The sequence below is a fragment of the Urocitellus parryii genome, chromosome 3 (genome assembly GCF_045843805.1).
Source record: "Urocitellus parryii isolate mUroPar1 chromosome 3, mUroPar1.hap1, whole genome shotgun sequence".
In the NCBI taxonomy this organism is placed as follows: Eukaryota; Metazoa; Chordata; class Mammalia; order Rodentia; family Sciuridae; genus Urocitellus; species Urocitellus parryii.
The window spans coordinates 17955691-17979653 of record NC_135533.1 but is presented as its reverse complement, the minus strand read 5'-3'; the positions used below and the strand labels follow the sequence as shown (position 1 = coordinate 17979653).

At 35.4% G+C, this 23963-nt stretch overlaps 1 protein-coding gene and 1 long non-coding RNA gene across 2 annotated transcripts in view; both read left to right on the top strand.

The window, feature by feature from the left end:
• Positions 1-23963, top strand: part of LOC113189665 (uncharacterized) — a 173128-nt gene that overhangs the window by 118348 nt on the left and 30817 nt on the right. The gene's annotated exons all lie outside the window — the stretch shown is intronic.
• Positions 1-23963, top strand: part of Nup205 (nucleoporin 205) — a 68765-nt gene that overhangs the window by 39887 nt on the left and 4915 nt on the right. The window contains exons 24-39 of the mRNA XM_026398568.2: positions 695-844; positions 2084-2155; positions 2501-2658; positions 3233-3313; positions 4409-4600; positions 5130-5397; positions 5500-5598; positions 6699-6847; positions 7787-7978; positions 8833-8954; positions 9851-9989; positions 11945-12071; positions 14586-14662; positions 17518-17646; positions 17839-17965; positions 22097-22263. Coding sequence (XP_026254353.2) covers positions 695-844; positions 2084-2155; positions 2501-2658; positions 3233-3313; positions 4409-4600; positions 5130-5397; positions 5500-5598; positions 6699-6847; positions 7787-7978; positions 8833-8954; positions 9851-9989; positions 11945-12071; positions 14586-14662; positions 17518-17646; positions 17839-17965; positions 22097-22263 — 2249 coding nt within the window. The remainder of the gene's footprint in view (positions 1-694; positions 845-2083; positions 2156-2500; positions 2659-3232; positions 3314-4408; positions 4601-5129; positions 5398-5499; positions 5599-6698; positions 6848-7786; positions 7979-8832; positions 8955-9850; positions 9990-11944; positions 12072-14585; positions 14663-17517; positions 17647-17838; positions 17966-22096; positions 22264-23963) is intronic.

Below are 23963 nucleotides of genomic sequence, written 5' to 3'. Positions count from 1 at the left end.
TGCTGGGATTATAGGTACGTACCACTGCATCCAGTAAAACTCTTTATATGCCTAGCTAATCAAAAAGAATAGTTAATATTTACTCATTATGGTATGGGTTTTTTAAAAAAATTGATCAGCTTTGCATCAGTCTATAAATATTGATATTTGGTGAGTTTTATGTTTACACTATTATCATTTAGGACTTCAAAGGCAAGCATATAAAAATAATACTGAATTCAAAACTCCTCATATATGTAATTCCTACCCCTAGTTATATGTTAAATCAAATGTTCTTAATTATATTTTAAAAATCATAAAATTGATGCAGTATGGGTTTAACTTTAAATATGTGAATTTTATGATAGTTTTTATGAGATATATATTTGAAAATACTCTTCAAAATAAAATATTATGTATTAATATTACATAATTGCAGACTTAGAAGAGCCTTATGAAATTATCCTGGTAATGAAAACTTGATTCTCTTATTCTTCATTTGTTTTAGCTTATCTTTTATAGATATATACTGTGTTACTTTTTCTCCCTTTGTATCTCTTTTTCTTTTAGAATTTTACAGAGTAATATGATGTTGCCAAGTTTCATAAATTGGCTTCTTTACATGGGAAAATATCTGATGAGTTATGGATATTTAGGTCTGTTCTGATCCTGTGTTATTACTGTAAGAAATTAAATTTATATGTTTAAATTTCAGAATATGAAATCTCTATGTTGAACCAAATGTCATGGCTTATGAAGACAGCTTCAATAGAACTAAGAGTTACTTCTCTGAATCGCCAGCGATCTCATACCCAGAGGCTCCTACACCTCTTACTAGATGACATGCCAGTGAAACCATACTCAGGTGAATGTGTGAATTTTGACACTTGTTTTATTGTACTCATAACTGGTCTTTGTCAATCCAAGTGCAAATCTGGATTTTATGCTAAGTATGTGATTGTCAACCAAACAAGTTCTTTCCACTATGAGAATATTTTTCCTTAAAACACAAAATTTAGCCAGTGCAGTGGCACATGCCTATGAGCCAGCTTCTCAGGAAGCTGAGGCAAGAAGATTGTAAGTTCAAAGCTAGCCCAGGCAACTTAGTGAGGCCTTAAGCCATTTAGCAAGATCTTGTCTCAAAATAAAAAATAAAAAGGGCTGGTGGAAATATGGCTCAGTAGTTAAGCACCTCTGGATTCAATCCTGGTACCAAACTACCAAACAAAACATAAAATTTAAGCTGGGTGTGGTGGCACAGGCTGTAATCCCAGGGGCTGGGGAGACTGAGACAGGAGAATCGTTATTTCAAAACCCGCCTCGCAACAGCAAGGCGATTCAGTGAGATCCTGTCTCTAAATAAAATACAAAACAAGGCTGGGGATGTGGCTCAGTTGTCAAGTGCCCCAGTATGGGGGGGGGGGGGGGAGAGAAAGAAAAACGTAAAATTTAAGATCATCCCATGGTTGTCATTTTATTTTTGTTTTAAACATCCACAATACAGTTATATACAAAGTGTTTTGTTGAGTTTCTCATACTGAGCCAGGGTGACCTAAGCTATTTTGCTTTTTTTTTTTCCCCCCAGGTACTGGGGATTGAACTCAGGGGCCCTCAATCACTGAGACACATCCCCAGCCCAATTTTGTATTTTCTTTAGAGACAGGGTCTCACTGAGTTGCTTAGCGCCTCCTTTTCACTGAGGCTGTCTTTGAACTCATGGTCTTCCTGTCTCAGCTACCTGAGTCGCTGGGATTACAGGTGTGCGCCACTATCCAGCTGACCAAAGTTATTTCAGTATGTCTTACACATGTGAATTAAAGATAAGGTTTTGAATCATTTCTTTATCATAATTGGATCTTACCAGTTTTGAAATTGTGATTATCCTCTTTAAAATTGTGGATGATAGTATAGGGATGGAAAGAATTAGATGAATGTTGGTGAGTCTTCATCAGTGTTGGCATTTGAATTTCATTAGCAAAGGGCTTTTTGACCTAGACACAGTGACCTAAAAATAAAATGCACAATGTTTTGTCATATTCAAAGAAATGTAGTTTTAAGAGTTTGTTCTTTATTTTCCAATCAATTATTATTGATACTCCAACAGATGGTGAAGGAGGAACAGAAGATGAAAATAGGTCTGTTTCTGGGTTCCTTCACTTTGACACTACTACAAAAGGTAAACCTTTAATTTTATAATACATTTATTTTGTAGACATAGCCAGTTGCTTAAAACTCATGGAGATTATTGTGCCTGCAAATTCTGAACTAGTATAGAAAAACTATGTAAAGCAATATTTGTCATTTATAAATGTTTTTAATAGCTAGGGTTATAGGATAAGAAGGAAATTATTTTTGTAAGTGGATATAACAGAAATAAAATCAGATTTAGATTTCAACAGTCTTCAGTTTCTAGACTATTGCCCTTTCTGAACAGAGTAATCCTGGAGTGAGCTGAGTTTGAGGGTTTGTTTGTCTCTTCAGATGCCCCAAGTACAATTGATTTACTGCTTTTTATTTTTAGTACGTCGAAAAATTCTAAGTATTCTTGACTCGATTGACTTCAGTCAGGAGATTCCTGAGCCTTTGCAGTTGGATTTTTTTGATCGGGCCCAGATTGAACAAGTTATTGCTAACTGTGAACATAAAAATTTACGGGGACAGACAGTCTGCAATGTCAAGGTGAGGATTGCTTTAAGTATCCTGAGTACAAATGGTTCGGTCATTGATCCATAAGAAAAAGTATAACTTAATCCAACCCCTCCCCCAAAAGAGATTTTGGTTTCTAGCTTATTGGTCTCGTGTGTGTGTGTGTGTGTGTGTGTGTGTGTGTGTGTGTGTGTTTATTTGTTTCATTGTTTTTTTAATCAAACAGCCAGGAAATAAAACTTAATAGACCACACTAATTGTTTAAAAGGTTCCCCATCTCCTTCCTTATCATAATTATTTCACTGAACTAGTACTATGGAGAGTTTTTAACTACTTAATGTTCTATCAGGCAAATGGTAATGTCCTCACAGAAAGAAGAAGATAACCAGGGCACTTTTATTGACTACCATAGAGGCTCTTTGGTACTACTTTCAGGAATGTGAAAGATTCTTAGTATTTTTGTGTGGAAATTGAACAGTGCCATTGTTAGTTTATGAGTAGAGATATCTGAAACTCCCTTTAAGCCAGTTTATAGTAATTACTAGGGGTTATTATTTCTACCAGTATCTGAAATCATCTGTTGTTCTTTTTTTCCTTAATTCTATAGCTTCTTCATAGGGTTCTGGTAGCTGAAGTAAATGCTCTTCAGGGTATGGCAGCCATAGGACAGAGACCACTACTAATGGAGGTAAGTTCTATTGAGTAGGTTAGTTTTATTTTTTAAATTATTTAAATGACCTAAGTTACTTGTTACAAGACAAGACTGTAAATTGACTTTTAGTTCATCAATTAGTAAACTACTTAATTATTTGCTGGGTGCAGTGGATTACATCTTGTAATTGCAGCTACTCAGGAGGTTAAGGCAGCAGAATTGAAGTTCAAGACCACTTTCAGCAACTTAGGGAGATCCTGTCTCGAAATAAAGTAAAAAAGGACTCGGGATGTAGTTCAGAAGTAGATTGCTTGCATAGCACATGTTAAGACACTGGTATAATCCCAGTATCGCAAGACAAAACAAAACTCATTAAAAATTAAACCTTCATGGAGTCTTTCACTTTTAAAAAAAATTTTTTTTAAGTTGTTGATGGACATTATTTTATTCATTTATTTATATGTGATACTGAGATTTGAACCCAGTGCCTCACACATGCTAGGCATGCACTCTGCCACTGAGCCACAACCCCAGCCTGAGTCTTTCACTTTTGATTTTGTAATTTTTATAAACTGAACTGAAGCTTAATATCTGGTATATCACATAAATTTTCTGATATGCAAGTTAGGGATTTAGACTATTAGTGAGAGAGGAGAGTCATTTTTTCATTACAAGTCAGGGGAGTTATGGGTAAGAGGTCAGATGGGAAGAATCTTATACATAGAAACACATCTGGCTAGGCCAAGTAGAAAGTCAGAAATAAAGACGTGTTAGGAAAACATGCATTTGAACTTGGTGTGTAAGCAATTCTAGGGCTCTAAACTAAATATAAAAAGACTATTGCAAGGAGAAAGATGGGGTTACAAAGTTTATTTCCATCTATACCACCTCTGTCCCTGCATCTTTCTCTCTCTCACCCTCTTCCCCCTGTATCCCTCTGTATCACAAAGAACTTTATATGTTAAGTTTCATAGTGTTGGCCACAAAAATAACATGAAAAGATATCTGCTGCCTGGTATGCATTGTGGGTTTTCGAATAAATGTTTTCTGAATAATTGACAGGAACCTATTAATAACAGACATTATTTGCCTTTGTGTATTAACCTAGCATTTCAATTTCTGTGGCTTTAGGAAATCAGCACTATTCTTCAGTATGTGGTAGGAAGAAACAAATTACTGCAGTGTCTTCATGCAAAACGGCATGTGCTGGAGTCATGGAGGCAGCTGGTAGAAATTATACTGACAGCTTGTCCCCAGGACCTCATTCAGGCAGAGGATCGACAACTGATTATTCGTGATATTTTACAAGATGTACATGATAAGGTGACATGCTTCCTAAAATAGTTCATAAGGTTGAACAAATATATGCCATTTAAACAATATAGTTTGTCATTCTTATTTTCCATTTTAGATTGAAAGTAAAATAGAGTTGTATGATACCGGTCTCAAGGCTTTGTTTAAGAAAGGGATTAATTCTGTTAAGTAGGGGCTCCCAGCTACTATAGGTATATCAGAATTGTCTAGCGAGCTTTTTAAAAATATACATAGATAGATCACTCTCCACACCTACTGAATGAGACCCTAGTGGTGAGACCATTTCTGTGAATTTCAACAACAAATAAATTAAACATCCTTATGGAATGGAATTTTGATAGGAATCCCTTCTAGTTAAGAGCACCTGTTTCTCTGCATCATATTTAAATTTCTCCCTATATATTAGCTTTTTTCCCTTTGAATGTTACTTATATTCCATTTTTATATTGTTTTAGTAGTTGAAAAGTTAAATATATACAAACTTGTCAATGGTAGCTGAAAGCAGGATCCTCACTCTGTTTTGCCTTTGTACTTTAAGATACTGGATGACGAAGCCGCACAGGAATTAATGCCAGTTGTCGCTGGTGCTGTGTTCACCCTGACTGCTCACCTAAGCCAGTCGGTCCGCACAGAACAGAAGCAGCCATTGGTTTCAGGACCCAGAGAGGCCCATTATCCGTTAATGCTTGATAGTTCTTTCTCCTCACCTCCTCCAGCAGAGAACCCATTGGTGGGTTTTGCTTCTATTGGAGATTCTTCACTTCACATCATATTGAAGAAACTGTTAGACTTCATTTTGAAGACAGGTTTTTTTAATCTAAATTTTCTATAAATTACAACTTTTAATTTGTTTTAACTTTAATTGAAAAAATGGTTTTCAAATGCCTACATCTATTTGATCTTCCCAGGTGGTGGATTTCAACGAGTGAGGACTCACCTATATGGCTCTCTGCTTTATTACTTACAAATTGCCCAAAGACCAGATGAACCAGATACTTTAGAAGCAGGTAGAATTGGATCAATTCCTAGTCTTATTCTGTTTTTAGAGATGATTACTTTAAAAAAGAAAATCACTTCTCCATCTTTTGGCTAAGCCCACATATAATTAATGAATCTTAACATAATCATTAAAGACTAAAATCAAGGATACATATTCAGTTCATAAGAATTATGAAGATTAGCGCATGAATACTGTAAGGGAAAAAAATACCCTCAAATAAAGTGTAAGCTTTATTTACTTCTGTAACTCTTCTCACTTACCTCTAGTTCTGTTGAGCAAAATATGTCATCCAGAGTTGTACAGTGTCTCCCTTCCCTTTGCACAGTATATATTTAGTTGATGCTTTAAAAATGGCTTGTTAAAGGAAGTTATCAAGATGCCAGTTTAAAAACAACTGCTATGTAGTTGTTGAAGAAAAATCACAAGGTTAATTTCATATGTAGGATATTGTTTTATTTGGTGTATTTACAAATGTTTTCTAAGGTTTGCATGAATCTTATATGAAATGTATGATCATACTATTAATTACCATTGAATATTTAAATCACCCTTATAATGGAAGTACTTTTTGTTTTTACTAAGTACTTCAACTAAAAATAATAAAGAATAAGAATGTGTTGGACATGGGGGCACATGCCTTTGGTCTCAGCTACTTGGGGAGACTAAAGTGAAAGGATCATCTAAGCCACCCATTGTGTTCAAGGTCAGCTTGGACAACACAATGAGAACCTGTCTAAAAACAAACAAACAAAAAAAAAAACCTATAATTTTGGAAGAAGATTTTTGTCTACATTATACCTGTTCCTTTCTAGCCAAATTTCTCAAAAATCTCAATAAAAGATAACAGGATAAACAGAGGATATTGATTGTCTTGGAGTCTCAATATTTATTTTGATTTAAGTATGGTTTATTATTTTTGTGATACATTGTTATTTTAGTACACAAGCATGATATGTGCATGGTGTTTGTGAGGTTCACCTGGCTGGACTAATTGGTGGTCAGTAGTCCTTTGTGTGCATGTAGTAATGGAAAGATTTTTTTTGTTGTATATGAGTTATAATTACTTAGTTACTAAACTGAGTGTTTTTTTCTGTTTTAACTCTTTAGCAAAGAAAACTATGTGGGAAAGGCTGACAGCTCCTGAAGATGTATTTAGCAAATTACAACGAGAAAACATAGCCATCATTGAGAGTTATGGCGCTGCCCTTATGGAAGTGGTCTGTCGAGATGCTTGTGATGGTCATGAGATTGGAAGGGTAAATTAACTGTTAATATTGTTACTGAATAAGTATTTTTGACTTTCTGAATGTGTAAACTGAGTCAAGTTTTAAAACTTAATATTTATCAGATTGTATACTTTTTATATATTTTTCTAGGTTTTCTATAATACATACAATTTTCGAATTATTTTAAAAAGATATTTAAAAAACTACTTTAACAAGCAAATGTCTAGGTTCAGCTAAAATATATACATCATTTATTTATTTATTATTAGTTCTAATCAGTTACACACGATAATAGAAAATTCTTTGATTCATTGTGCACAAATGGAACAAAAATTTTTACTTCTCTGGTTGTGTATGAAGTAGAGTCACATAATTAGTGTAGTCATATATGTACCTAGGGTAATGATGTCTATCTCATTCCACCATCTTTCCTACCCCTTTGCCTCCTCCGTCCCCCTTGCCCCACCCAAAGTTCCTCCACTTATCCCATGCACCTACCCCCGCCATATGGATTATTAGCATCCACTTATTAGAGAACATTTGGCCCCTGGTTTTTTGAGATTGGTTTATTTCACTTAGCATGATATTCTCCAACTCCATCTATTTACCTGCAAATGCCATAATTTGGTTCTCTTTTAATGCTGAGTAATATTCCATCGTGTATATATACCAACAGTTTCTTTATCCATTCATCTATTGAAGGGCAGCTAAAATATATTTATGCCATTATGTTAATGTGTTAGATTTTGTTCAGAAATTTAACTTTCATCCTGAAAGTTTGTCTTTTATTAATAAATTGAGATTCTGTATACATATAGTTTCAACTTCTCAAGAAAACAATATAAGGAAATTTTATTGCAAGTAACCTTCTTATGAGAAAAGTTTGTAACTATTTTCAAAAAAGGCAATTATTCTTATTGATTTTGGTAGCCATCAGCATGTTTGGACTTCGTTTCATTCTTCCTTTAGATGCTGGCCCTGGCTCTCCTTGATCGGATTGTCTCTGTGGATAAGCAGCAGCAGTGGCTTTTGTATCTTTCTAACAGTGGCTATTTGAAGGTCCTTGTGGATAGCTTGGTAGAAGATGACCGTACTTTGCAGAGCTTACTCACTCCACAGCCTCCTCTTTTAAAGGCCCTTTATACTTATGAATCTAAAATGGTAAGGTTTCATTCATATTTACTTTTAGGTCAGCAGTTCATTTTCTCTGGGGCTGTAGATGTATGAAGGAAAATTAATGTGGCATACATTTGTAATGTTTCTATCATATAAGCTGTAATCATTTTTAAGGAGTTTTAAATGGGGTATGTGTGCTAATAATCATCTTCTGAATATGCAGCAGACAGGATGAAGTGATCCTGAGAGGGTTAGTTGAAAAATGGACTGCTGCTAACTTATTCAGCTTGCCAGTATTGGTCAAATGACACCAGGTATTCCTTGAGGAGAAAGCAACAAAGTTAAAACTGTATTAGTTGACTTTTGGAAATTCCGTTGTACTGATTCAGTATATACTTCATCATTTTCTAGTTCTCAAATCTGTTTTAGAAGCAGTAATGTCTTAGATTCTTCATTAATTCTTTTCTCCTTCATTTATTCAACAGGTGTTTATTAAATACCTACTATACCCAGGTGCATGATATTAAGTATTAGAAACAACTTAGTGGGGTTTTTTTGTAAGGTTTTGAACAACCAATAAAAAAAAAAGAAACAACTTAGTATTGATAAAACAAACTTCCCTACTCTCCATAAGACTACATGATGATGACAGAAACTACAGTGTAATTGAATATTTAAATCATTCAAAGTACCATATGCAAGCCCCTTAGATATGTTGTACCATCGAGTCCTCAAAAAACCTATGAGAAAGGAGGTTATTATATACCCTTGCAACTGCTCAGAATGTCTTGTCTTCAGTGGTGACTAAAGATGAGAAATGTGTCAGGAGTGTCTCATTTTTATATAAGGTCCTTGGACATGATTTCAACAGTGGTAATTTTCCTTCCGCAACTTTGTAGGCATTTCTCACAAGAGTGGCTAAGATACAGCAGGGTGCTTTAGAGCTTCTAAGATCTGGGGTGATTGTGAGACTAGCACAATGTCAAGTCTATGACATGCGCCCAGAAACGGACCCACAGGGGTAAGTGTCCACAACTAAGTTGATTAGGCTCCTAGTAAAGGATAATTATGGCTCACCTGCATTACTATATTACCTACAGGAAAAAAATTATTTTGTTATTACTTTCTAAACTTTTAAATATGAGAATTATTATTTTCACATTACCTAAAGGGGGATGCAATTCATGTCCTGTCATTATCACTTATCTTTGCAAAGTCTCTTATTTATTAACTTTTATTTCCATGTCCTGCTTCAATTCCCTTTCATTAGGCAACCATTTTCATTTGTCTAAAAATTTAAACATTTATAATAAAAGAAAATTTATTATCACAGTATTCTGAGGCCTAATTTTAAAGATTAAGTGATTTTTTTTTTTAAAACCTCATTTTAACTTATTTTAATCTTGTTTTATATTATGTAATGAACAATGTAGATTTGGTTTTGGCTCAAATATAAGAGAGGGAAAATAACTTTTTGGTTTCTTATTTTTGCGCTTTGCTTTTATTTTTTTGCAGTGCTGGGAATTGAACCTAGGGCCTCACCTGTATTAGGCAAATGCTGTACCTCTGAGTGATACCTCTTACTGCATGATCAATAACCTTTGTTTTTATCTATTTCTTAGAGTCTCTGTGGCCCAGGGGAACATTAGGAGATGTTTGTGGCATTACATTTCCAAATTTTACAAATTTTCCTTAGTAAGATTTTTCAAATTTCAACTAACTCCATTTTTAGTAAGCTGTAAATTTAGGTAAAAACACTTGTTTGTTTCACTGATATTTATATGGGATATAGAGTATTTACTGGTAGCTTCACATCTTAAGTCAACTGGCCATGTAAATATTAAGGAATTGTTAAGATCTGACGTTAATTCTTGGAATATTACCCTCTCCTTTTCATTTTGGTTGAAATGAATCAAGCATGTTTGGCATGAGAGACCCTCCAATGTTCATCCCCACGCCAGTGGATCGCTACCGGCAGATTCTCCTTCCAGCTCTCCAGCTGTGCCAGGTCATCCTCACGTCCAGTATGGCCCAGCACTTGCAGGCAGCAGGGCAGGTAAGATGAATTCATGCTTAGAGATTATCTAGTACAAAATCCTCCTTTTACAAATGCAGAAACATTGCATAGGAAGCCGGGTGGGTTGACCTCAGTCCTATTTGTGGCACAGCTACCTACAGAAAACAGGCTCCCTTATACTTTGCCCTGTATTACATTGGTTTGTTTTATATTCTTGTTTGAATGAAATACTCAAGCAAATTAATTGACTAGTGCAAAGTCAATGGAAAGTAAAAGGTCAGAATTTGTTCCTCTAAAAAACAGTTACTATGCTGGTCATGGTGGTGCATGCCTGTAATCCTAGCAGCTGGGGAGGCTGAGGCAGGAGGATCACGAGTTCAAAGTCAGCCTCAGCAAAAGTGAGGCATTTAGCAACTCTTAATAAAATGCAGAATTGGTCTGGGGATATGGCTCAGTGGTCAAGTGCCCCTTAGTTCAATCCCCATAGCAAAAAAAAGGAAATAGTTACTATGATAGGAATAAGCTGGTTTTTAAGGTGTAATTTAACTAGATATTTGTTTAGAGAAGAATATGCACAGAAAATATATTAAAAATAGCACCGTATTTATATGCAATGTTTACAGAATGAAATAATTTAAATAAATCAATTTTCTTTAGGGCTGGGGTTGTGGCTCAGTGGTAGAGCACTTGCCTAGCATGTGTGAGGCCCTGGGTTCAATCCTTAGCACCACATATGAATAAATATGTGTCCATCTACAACTAGAAATTTTTTTTTAAAATTGTCTTTAACACCATAAATTAGTTTTATTTTCATTCATTTATTTCTGTTTCTTTAAATTAATAATACATAAATTAATTATCACTGTTTAATTAGGCCTATCATGATTCTGTAGTCTTCTGTTATATTGCTTTATTATATTTGATACCTTTAGGAACTCTTCTGAAGTGCTTTGAATTCTGGTAATTTTATCTGCTTTCTTGCCATTAGGCTCAGGCTTGTCTCACCAGGATAGATGTTGCTATTTCTAAAATGTTCATCCCCACGCCAGTGTAAAATAACCCTATTTTACACTGTAGTAGTCTAGGTGACATCCTACTGCCCTTTCTACACATGGCCATTGAGTTAGTTCTTTTCTTGTTGTCTTTATGGAAATTTAAGATTTTATAGTAGCAGTGGGACATAGACTTAAGACGTTGGTTCCCTAATACCAGTCTTGTATTGAGTGAAGTAGAATCACTAGAGCTTCTTCAGCAAGTACAGATTACTGATTCACATTCAGTGGTGGGCGACACTAAGGATCTGTATTAAAAGCTAAAAGCTGGCACAGTTCCTGAGTGATTGAGGTATTTAGCATGTTTTGGCTTAGTCTCTGCCTTCAAGGCATTTATAATCTAGTTGAGATAATCATATGAAAGTGCTGAGAGAATCTTCCATGATGGCAGATTAAAATAAAATAAAAGGTCAAGGTGGAAAGGCAGAGTTTTGATCTCCTTTATTCTACATCAGAATTGATTGTTCCCATGTCATGGTAGTCAGACTTTTCATATTGCAACTTCTCAAATTCAGTAACCATATTATACTCATTAACTTAAAATTCTTATTCTAATTCCATTTAAACAAATAAATAATATAAGGGTCAATTAATAGTTCTCACATATTAGTACCAGGTTATACTCTAGTCTTCTGAAGTAGCTTCTAATGTTAATTTACAGACTTGGAAATAGTTCTTACCTTTAACTTAGTTTTAGTTAAATGTTTGCTTGAATTTAGTTAAATGTTTGCTTCTTGAAGATTAAATGTAAACTTGAATTTAGTTAAATGTTTGCTTCTTGAAGATATAAAATACATAAGTGCAGAAAACAATTGCTTCTCTTATTCTTCCTCATTACCTTGAATTACTTGCTTCAACATTATTAAAAAGATGAATTACACATTTATAACACACTTCTTACTCTTCTTCCTGTTTCTCCGTGTCATCTATTCCATGGCTCAGGTGTTGCAGTTTCTCATTTCGCATTCAGATACCATACAAGCAATCCTCCGCTGTCAGGATGTTAGTGCTGGCTCTTTGCAGGAATTGGCTCTGCTGACAGGAATTATAAGTAAAGCAGCACTGCCTGGTGAGTTGATTGTATTGAGTGGACTTTTAATTTTTCTTTACAGATTAATGATTAATGCTTAATGAAATCAGTTTTTTGTTATCTGGCAGAGGTGTATGATTTATTTGAAATTGGTACCACTAACATGCCTTTTTAAGTAATATGTTATAGAAATGATATACACTCATTATTAAAAAATTTAAAAGTTCAAGGAGATAATAACATTTAAAATCTCATTATTTAGATGGGTGTGATGGCACATGCCTATATTCCCAGCAGCTCAGGAGGCTGAGGCAAAAGGATCAAGAGTTTAAAGCCAGCCTTAGCAACTTAGTGAAGTGCTAAGCAACTCATTGAGATAGTGTCTCTAAATAAAATACAAAATAAGACTGGGGATGTGGTTCAGTTGTTGAGTGCCCCTGAGTTCAATCCCTGGTGTATTTACACACACACACACACACACACACACACACACACACACAAACCTGACCCAAACAAAAAATCTCATTACCTATAAATTGCCAGATGTTAACATTTGATAAATAGGTTCAAACATTGTACTGTGTATGATAACTGAGAGAAAGAGGGAGAGAGAAATGGACACATGCAAAGGTGATTACCTTTTCACATGCTGTTTTAGGAAACACTTAATTTTATACAAATTTGACATATTAAAAAAAAACTCAATGAAAAGAAATAAAAGGAATTGCTAAATTCTAAAAAAAAAGTTTCTTCACTACAGTAGTATAGAGATATAAGCTCTTAAAAGGTCAGTATGGTTATGAGACATTATGGAAAATAATTAAAATTTTTTGTCACTTTTTCCTCCAATATAATTCTTTACTTACATGTAAATTTTAGAATCAGTTAACTCCCAGATGTGAAAGATGAAGTGATGTGTTCTTTAACACTTCCTCTTCTACCTTCAATTTATGTTTGCATGTTATCTTTACTTTGTCAGGTTTTATAACATTTACAGTCAGACTTTAAATCACAGTACCTTTAGTTGTTTATTTTTCTTTGTATATTTACATGGATTCACTGCAAAACACCATTTCTTCTTCTCCATCCCTTTTCTTTTTGGGGGGTTGTGTCTTGATATTTTTAATTTTTATTATAGATCCCTTCCCTCCAGGAAAAAAAATAACATTCTCCAAATTGCTAATTGTTAAGAATGTTTAAAGGCTGTCTTTGTTTTGGAATGGCAGCTTGACCAACTATGATTGTCTTTTTTCCTTCAGAACATGTAGTATCAGTGATAACACTTGAATATTTATTAAGCATTTATATGCCAGACAATGTTAAAATCACTTAATTGGTTTGAGGACACAACAGTCTTATGTAGTAAAACTGTTATCCACATTTTACAGGCACAGAAAGGTTAACTTGTCCTAAGTCATATAGATAACACTGGTAGTGTAGTTTCCTAGACAGTGTGGCTTCTGTTTCTGTGTGCTTAACTATAAGCTATCTCCATTTTTTTGTTGCTCTGGAGAAGTCTTAGATAATCAGATTTCACCCACCATCCCCAAGGTCTTTTCTTCTCTGAAGATGCCTGAGTAGCTAAACAGTCTGGGTAGGGAGAAGTTGAGATTTGGGAAGAGCTGTGAGCATGCCTGTTGAGGTACTTGGAGCCTGTCCCCTTCCTGAAGAGATCTCAGGGTCCTCTCTACCCAACCTGTGGTATGTCTAAGTTTCCAACTCAGTCCAGCGGTCTATAATGAGACTGAGCCAGGCCTGCCTTTATTGCCTCTACAGAGGTCCCAGCAGTGCCATGAAGTGGTTCTCCTAGTGATTTTTTCCTTTGAGTTCTCTAAGATTTAATTAATTACTCTCAATATGCTTGTCTATAAATTGCGAGGTCTCCGAGAGCATTTGTTGGTTTATCGTCTTTCCTCTATGTTACTTCTGAGGGATAGATAAGAATCATGAGTATGAGTTTAATACTGCTCAGTCCACCAGAAATTTGTTTCTTTTTCTGTCAGCCACCACCATCACTCAGTATTTATAGTATAAGTTGGCCCCTTTCCTTTTTTAGTGAAACTTCTTTCTATGTTTAAAGTCTTTAAAAGTAGTTAATGGGCTGGGGCTGTAGCTCAGTGGAAGAACACTTGACTAGCTTGCGTGAGGCACTGGGTTCGATCCTCAGCACCACATAAAATTAAACAAATAAAATAAAGGCATTCTGTCCATTTACAACTACAAAAAATAAAATAAAAAGTAGTTAACAATGTTGAGTTTAGGAAGTAATTTTAACTTTTATGGTTATAAATAAAACATTTTTCTTGAAATTTTTTAGTGTCTTTTTTTGAAATCACTAATCTAAATTTTAGATTGTATATAAATGCAGATGTGCTGCTGCAGTGTTATTAATATATAAAACTCACTTAGTCTTTGTAGAATCATATTTCTCAAAACTTTCATGGCAAAAATCTGATCATACGCAAAACAATGTAAATCTCAGAACCTCTTTTACTATTTCTTAGTTTTTATTTTAGTATAGAACTATATTTAAAAGTATTCCAAATTTTGTAGGTATATTAAGTGAACTTGACGTTGATGTAAATGAAGGATCTCTAATGGAGCTACAGGGACATATTGGAAGATTCCAGGTAACTGATTCTATTTGTAAATAGCAGTTTAAAATGTGTTACAAAACATAAAAGTTGTCTGGCCCATGAAGAAACTTCAGCAATGAAGAATCATTGCTGCCTAGATTGGGCAACTCCTTTCATCTGTTTTAATTGATTCTTTATTATCTCTGAATAACATGCTTATATTGCTGCTACCTGATTTCCCATTTTGGAAATCAGCTTTGGCTTTCCATTAAAGAAAATGAGAATTTAGATCTTATTAGTTCTTTTGTTCCACCATACAATTTGCATATTTCTCATCGCACCACACCAAAAGTCACTATAATCACATCATAATTTTGGTTATATTAATATTTAATGTTACATTATTATGACCATGTAAATGACATTTATTATTAAGCTATGGACGTTACTGCTACTTTTCTATGCAATGTTTTGTTTTCTCTAGAGTTGGTAATTGCTGCAGCTTTTTAAAAATTTGTTTGGTTTTTTATATACTTATTACTAATATTTCTTACACTCTCCTCCAGGTTTGTAATCTCTCTTTCTTTTTGGGGGTATGTGGAATTGAACCCAGCAGTGCTTATCCACTGAGTCACATCCCCAGCCTTTTTTTATATTTTATTTAGAGATGGGGGTCTCGATGTGTTGCTTAGGGACTTGCTGCTGATGCTGGCTTTGAAAATGCAATCCTCCTTCCTCAGCGTCCTGAGCCGCTGGGGTTACAGGCGTGTGCAACTGCATGCAGCTCCTTTGAATATATCCAAACATACTGGATAGTTTTATCAATTAGGCTTTAATTAATATATATAATTTTATTTTTAATTTTTTTTCTCTTTCCATATTTTTTTATTGGTACATTAAAATTGTACATAATAATGGGATTTGTTGTTACATATTTGTACATGCACACAATATAACAACATAATTTGGCCAATATCACTCCCCAGCACTTCACTTCTCCCTCTCCACTGGTTCCTTTCCTTTAGCAATCTCCCTTTGATTTTCATAAGATCTCTGCTCCCAGCCCCCAAACCTTTCTTTTGTTATTCCTCTTTAGCTTCTGTGTGAAAGAAAATATATAATCCTTGACCTTCTGAGTTTGGCTAATTTCACTTAACATAATGGACTCTAGTTCCATCCATTTCCTGCAAGTGACATAATTTTATTTATCTTTATGGCTGAAGAACATTCTATTGTGTATAAATACCACATTTTCTTTATCCTTTCATCTGCTAATGGACACCTAGTCTGTTTCTAAGTGTGGCTATTGTGAATTATGCTGCTGTAAACATGGTATACATATGTCACTATAGTATGTTGACTTTAATTCATTAGGATAAATAAATATAGAGGAGTGGTGTAACTAGGTCAAATGGTGGTTCTGTGCCTGGTCTTTTGAGGAACCACCATACTGTCAATCAGGTATTTTATCATAGTTTTTGGGAGCCTCCTAACCTGCTTTGATCTAAACACCTTTCCTTTTTATTTGCTACAGCATAATCATATACTAGAATTTATATTCCATTATTTTCGTATAGTAATTTTCTTAACCTGTCCTCTTTTCATAAATCGTTTTTTCAGTTTTAAAAGAAAAATGTTAGGACTACATATGTAGGTCAGTGGTAGAGAGATTGCCTGACCTATGTTTGATCCCTAGCACAACAAAAATATCAGCATTTCTATGTACATTTTAAAATTCTGGATTAAATGACATGGTATAACTGGGTCCAAGGATATGTCTATAGTATTTTTGACAGCATGTTAGGAAACAGCTGCCTAGAGAGGTAGTACTCTCATCAGTGAAACCCAGGTGCCCTGTGTTTTTTTTAGTCTTCTCACTTTTTTTTTTTACCAGTAGGGAGGAAAAAAAAAAATCTTTTTGATGGATCTTTTGTAAGGTGACATTTGGAAATGTTTAAGCATATCTGTTTTATATATGTAAGGCATATTTGTAAGTTTAAAAAATACTTCTGACTATTTTTGCAAAAGAAGTTTATTTCATAATTTGATTAAAAAGTTTTGCCTTATTCAAACTTATTTAAACATCAGTTTACATAACAAAACGTTGTATGCTATGATATGTATATCTGAATATTTGTTTATATATAGAAAGATATATAGTGTTACCAAGTTTTAAAATAAATGCTTTCACTATATACTGATTAAGTGCAGAACATTCCTAACAACAATCTAAGAAATGTGAACATAGGGACTTGAGGAAATAAGTAACTTGTCCTAGGTCACATGCAAAACATTATGGCTGCTGCTGGAATCCATGTTCTGAATCCAAACCCATCTGCTAATCACTGGATGTTCTGCCAGTTTTGAAAAGTGATCCTTTCCCTCTGAGAACCCTAGGAACAATTGTACCCTCAGGTGAAAAGTACCAACATTTCAAGATGGCAGCATATGCATGTTATATGTCAAGACTCTCTGTGTGTCCCCATCCCCCCCAAAGAAATCTCTAAAAGCAACGAAAGGAGTAATGGCCTTTAAATTTGAACCTTGTAGACAAAATTGTTGTGGTTTGTCATGAAACAAATTCTAGGTGCTCTCTCATTTTCCTTTCAACTTCTGTGTCAATTAACCACTATCTCCCAAAGAATTATTAAATGCTATTTTGAACATGGCATATAAAATTCTTTGGGAAGCATTTAAATTATATTGAGGATTAATTGCTAAAAAAAATTGCTATTCTTTTAATGAATTGACTGAAAGGTGATTTTTAATGGTGCTACCTTTACTTGGCTCATTTGGAAGTAAGATAACAGACGTTTTTAAGAGCAGTTCCACTTCCCATTAATTTTTTTTTCATATCTCAAGAAGAAAAAGAGTTTACTAATTTTGAACAATATCTTTTTCTTTCTTAGCGTCAGTGCTTGGGACTGTTAAGTCGCTTTGGTGGCTCTGACAGACTGCGACAGTTTAAATTTCAAGATGATAATGTAGAGGGAGATAAAGTGAGCAAGAAAGATGAGATTGAACTTGCCATGCAACAGGTAGGAGGGGGTGAGAATTGTTGGGAATATGCCACAAGATTTTTGTGTTTTCGGAAAACTCTGTTGAAAATAACAGGTGTATAATTTTAGAAGTTGATTTGCAACCTGGGTCTTCTTTAAATCTAGATTTCTATGGTATTAGACTATTTAGGGGGCAGATATTTTTTTCTTACTGCTGTTCTTCCGTTGTAGATTTGTGCCAACGTAATGGAGTATTGCCAGTCACTCATGCTACAGAGCTCCCCTACCTTTCAGCATGCTGTGTGTCTCTTCACCCCTAGTCTTTCAGAAACCATTAATAGAGATGGACCACGGCAAGGTGAGACCAGTTTTTTCATGTGTCTGAGGGATGAAGGTGCCATTATCATGATGTAGATCTTCATTCTGGTGCAATTTTTTTCTTTATATGAGTGCAATTTTTTTCTTTATATGAGTCATTAATGGGAAAATTTAAAAATAACTCTTTAAAGAAGGTGTGGGAGGTACTATTGTCAGACCCACATATAAACCTGGAGAATTCAAGAGAATGGAAAAATTCATATGATTTTCTGAGGCTAACTCTAAAAGAGCCATGTGGGGGAGTATAGTTTTAAATAGTACTTGAGATCCTAAAGAAAAAAAATCTAGATTTGGAGAGTAAGCTAGCTGGGTAAAGAAAATGAAATACAACAGGCAATTTTGTATGTTAAGTCTGATTAAGCTGAATTCAGTGTCTAAATTGAGTTTTGTATTGTAGTTACAAATTTATATAACAAGGCAAAGTAAATTTAGATACCAAGTAGGCTGACTTATCTTCTGATGAGTCAGTAGGGAAGATACAGAATATGGGGCAGGATTATAAATTTTTAAAGCTATTATCCTGTGGGCACTAAAAAGACAAAGCCCATTAGCATTCAGTAGTTGTAATGGAATAGACTGGTGGTGATTTCAGAAAGTCTGTGGGTGTGACTTTTGAGAATGTTATTTTAATAGCATATTACCTTATTAGATATAATTATGCTAAGAATTCCAACTCTACTATAAAAGTGTCCTAGCTAATAAGATTATATTCTTTTGAAAATTGAGGTATTATTTACATACAAAAAATTCAATCATTTTAGATATACAGTTTGAATAATTTTAGTAATAAAATAAGCATTTTTTATTATCACAACCAAAACATATATATTTTTTCCTCTTCTTTAAAGGTTCTTCTTGTTCCTTTACATTTAATCGTTTATTTTAACCCCTGGCCCAGACACCTACTATTCTGTTTTCTGATAGTATATCTGCATTTTTTCCACAGTGTCTGTCTGCTTTTGTTTGTATTATGTCTGGGGCTTTTGGTTTTCTGTTGGTGAGTCACAGAGAAAGCAGAAATTTGTTTGGTATGATCTGTTTTTTTTTTTTTTTTTTTGTTTTGTTTTTCATTCTTGAAAGCAGAAGTTTTACTTTTTTTTTTTTTGTTTGTTTACTTTTGAGGTGTGTGTTTGTTGTTGAGGATTGAACTAAGGGTCTTATGCATGCTAGGCCAGCACACTACCACCATGTCACATCCCCAGCCCAGCAGAAATCTTCATAAAAGATACCTTTTATTCAATGAATTTGCTTGAAGTAATCTTTCATAGATGAGAATATTTCTTAAAGAAATTTGGAAAGTGGCTATAGAAATTTATAGTTTATAGGATAAAAGTCATTTAAACTAGAAGTATAAAATACTCCTTGACTTGGTTAAGTAAATTAATTCTATATGGCTCAGTTTCCCCCCACTTAAAAAGTTGATTGTCAGGAGATTACTCTAGAATAAAAAGGGACCATCTTGAGAGGATTCCAGCCCTATATCCTCAGCATAAGGGTTAAGTTACCTTTCCCATTCAGGTGGCTCCAATGTGAAATGAGGGGTTACCTTTACTTTAGAAGGCCTGGGATGACTGGAAATCTTGCCCAGAGTTCCCTTTCCATTCAGGGGAAGGGTTCCCAGCAGGAACTTTTAGGCTGATCTGTATTCCCTTTCTAGCAATTGGCAAATGAACATCAGTCTGTTTGTTAATCTTTTAGGTCTGTAGCTTGATGGAGACTGCTATGTCAAAAAGGCAATGCTTTTGTTCCCCTCACCAGATATTCAAACAAAACTGTAATTTTTTCATTTATTATATGCTAATAATACATCACTTATAATTTTTAAAATTTTATTTAGTTGCTTTTTCCTTCCAAGGCAGTCTTGCATGCCATGACATTTATATCTAATACTTAAAAAATGAACTTTATGAAGCTTTATAAACTGGTCAACATTTTTCCTTAGACTTTTTTAGGGTTAACAGCCTCATTTTCCTCTGCCAATTTTAGGCATGAGAGCTTGTAGGTATGTAATGGGTTTGAAAACAGACAATTCAAAGTAGTAGTCAAGAACACAAGTTGATGACAAACTGCCTAGATTTGAATCCCAGTTCTACTAGTAACAATTGGTGTGACTTCAGAGAATTTAGGTACCTTCTTTGTGACTCAGGTTTTTATCTGTGAAATGGAAAAAGTAAACTCTCCTCCAACCAATTGATTACAAGAATTAAATGTGTTAATATATGGAAAGTAGTATTATTTTCCATAGTAGTAGTACTTGGTCCTAGTAGTACCTATTGTTTGCTCTTATTATTATTGTTGGGGTTATCATGTAGTATATTACTTATTATTTGTGATCCAGAGACCCTTTCCTGCAGGACTTTTACTTCTTAGATCACATAGCCCTAGGCCCCTATGGAATCTGTTTCTGTACTTCAGTTTCTCACAAATCATCCTCATCTGATGTTTGCTAGCCTTTGAATGCTCTAGTATTTTCTAGACTTGAGCAAGTCAGTATAGTTAGAACTTCTGAAATGTTTGAGAGTCCTCTGAGCATTAGACCATATGCTAATTCTTTGAGGATATTGTTGTCATTTGTGTACTAGGCTACTCAATTTCACCAGGAGAAGGCTCTCAATAATGACATTTTTTGAAGACTAAAACATCTTCACTGAAGACTAGAAAAGAAAATCTGTCTAGGAAATCCTGATTGGTTTTAGCATCTGTTGATAATATATCCCCCTCACATGACATCTGTGAAATCTGACTTGAGAGCAGAATTAAGGGAGTTGGTAGTGAAAGAAGCAAATACAATCCCCCTTTTGGCTTCTTGGCAGTTTGGGCCACTAAACAACTATTATCTCCAAATCAAGCTTGAAATGACCAAGGTATTTCCAAGACATCCCCCAGTCATTAGAAGAAATTGCTCTAAGGATGGTATCATTATTGCTCCCTAGTTCTTCTGCAAATAACTTTATGGTATCCCACTGTTGCTTTGCACCTTTGTTGAAAGGTAGTCAGGTAGAAGGCAGATTATCTTATTTAGCTGGGCATGATGGCATATTCCTATAATTCCAGAGACTAGGGAGGCTGAAGCAAGAGTTTGAGGCCAGTTTCAGCAACTTAGCAAGACCCTTAGCAACTTGTCAAGACCCTGTCCCAAGTTAAAAAATTAAAAGGGTCAGGGATGTATTTCATTGGTGAAGTGCCCTTGGGTTCAATCCCCAGTATGAAACAAAACAAAACAAAAAACCTGGTTTTGCTACCCAAATAAAATTATAGGACTGGGGATATAGCTCAGTTGGTAGAATGCTTCCCTCGCATACACAAGGCCCTGGGTTCAATCCCCAGCACCATATATACACACACACAAAAAAAATGTAGTAAAACACTTTTTAACATTTAAACCCATTTATATATTTGCAGTATTTCAGTTAGTGTTCTTCTGGTATCTTGAAAAGAATGACTGAGGATTCAATTCAATAACCAGAAAGATGTAGTCTATAAATGAACCCTATAGCTAATTGGTGAGGCAGAGATTACTCACCTAGGGCTAAGCACTACCAAATTTGTGTGTCTGCATTGCAGGTTTGAGGGGTAAAGGTAGAATACGTATGTTTCATAAAGTTTACAAAGTGGTCTTCATCCAATAAAGGAAAAACTCTGCTGATGTCCACCACCCACATTTCTCTCTGTCTCTCAAGGTCTCCAGTCTTACATCTGTACCTGATTATAATCACTCCTAACCACTTGTTTTTTGAACAACACCAGTGACAGCTGGTGTTTAAATGTAGTCATAGGTTACTTTTAGTGGTAGCTTACATGTCCTTAAATTCTGGAATATCCATTATTTTATGTGGGTCATTTGAAATTCATACAAAATAGGCTGGGCACAGTGGCGTACACCTGTAATCCCAGTAGCTCGGGAGGCTGAGGCAGGAAGATCGTGGGTTCAAAGCCAGCCTCAACTTAGTGAGGCTCTAAGCAACTTAGTGTGACCCTGTCTCTAAAATATAAAAAAGAGCTGGGGATGGGACTCGGCGGTTAAGTGACCCTTAGTTCTAGTCTTGGTACAAAAAAAAAAAATTCTTGCAAAGTGTTTGTAAGTGAAACATAGTTTTATGTCATCTACTAGATACCCAAGCTCCAGTAGTTCCATATTGGCGCTTACCTGGTTTGGGCATTATTGTCTACCTGCTGAAACAGAGCGCCAGTGATTTCTTCAGCTACTACGACAGTCACCGACGTAGTGTCAACAAGCTACAGAATGTAGAGCAGCTTCCTCCAGATGAGATAAAAGAGGTATGAATCTTGAGATGGGAACTTGAGAAACTTGCTTTCACTAATCAGGGCTAGAGTACTCATCCCAGACTTGGGAGTGGGGATGATACATGCAGCTAGACTGAAGGAATTGCCTGATTCTTTTGTGAGACTAGAAGGAGAGTCTCACCTTTGTACCAGGCTCATAGCATGGACATTCTTGACTGAAAAACAGTCAAGTAAGTGCTGGGGTTGTAGCTCAGTGGTAGAGTGTTTGCCTAGTACACGTGAAGCACTGGGTGAGGCACTGGGTGCTGTACACCTTAATCCCAGCAGCTCGGGAGGCTGAGACAGGAAGATCCCAAGTTCAGAGCCAGCCTCTGCAGCGGCAAGGCGCTAAGCAACTCAATGAGATCTTGTGTCTAAATAGAATACAAAATAAGGTTGAGAATGTGGCTCAATCCCTGGTATAAACAAACAAATAAATAAATTGTGTTCATCTACAACTAAAAACAAACAACAAAAACCCACTAGTCAAGTAGCTTCTGTTGAAGAAAATAGAAAGCTGGCCTTTAATTAATGAGTTTTGGGTAATTTCTACTCTAAAATCTATGCAGACACTGGTGTTTATGTTACAGATATTTTGGCGGTAAAACTGTTGTAGTTAAAGCAGCGTCCCGGGGTTTCATAAATTGACTTCCAGACCACTCATGTATAATTGAATCAAGCCTTCATTGAAGCATACTGGTGGTGACTGACCATAACATAAAGTTGTTCCCCTAATCAGCCCTGAACAAATTGCCAGGGCACTCCTTTTAAGCCTGAAAACCGCAAAAGGGATGTTTGGGGGTCCCGCCAATGAAAGCAAGTCAGGTTACAGAAGCAGGAGAGTGCAGTCACGCAGCGGGACGCTTAGCCAATTGCAATTAGCCCAGCCACCCCAGTTACAGAAACAGAGCCCTGTTACCCTAGTTACAGAAACAATGCCCCATTAGGAAGTCCCATGTTCTTAAAGGTTTCTATAGCAAAAGGAAAAGAACATCTTGCCCTGGTCATGACCCTTCTACTTGGCATGGTTGTTTTACAAAATGGAGTTACTAAATAAAATGGAGTCACTTTGGCTTGACTATCACAAAACTTCGGTAAATGTCTCTGTTTTCAGCATCCTCAGTATCCTTTTAGTGAATTTTTCAAACAAATGGGATAGCACATCAGACTTCACCGCTTTCTCAGTGACCCAGAATCATTCTCTTTTCCTTTCTGTACCTGAAGATACTACGTTACTGGGTTTGCACCCTAATTCGTTTGCTTTATTTTCTATTTGGCACAGCCGAGCTCTAGGACACCTCTTGACCAATTCTTAGGTCCTGCTGAAGTATCTTGGTACTCCTTGACAGCCTGGATATTGAGCTATTTTGCCAGTCCTGGTTTACACCAGACTTCAGTGACAAAATTCTGTGTCATTCGTGTGATTGGTCAAAGCCTACTCCCTTTTGCCACTCTTCTGATAATCACAGGGAACATTTATTGAGTCAGTTGTGAGCTACATGTTCTAGATGAATACATAAGGCAGGTCTTGGTACTACTACCATTTGTGAGGAAACTCAGGCACAGAAGACTAGGATAACTTGCCCAAAGACAATGGGTGAGGCAGACTTACTAGCTTTAGGCTATTCCTGAAACTGTGTAATTTATATCTGATAGTCCTTCCTCTCTGTTGTGTAGTTTGTTGGCAATGCTAA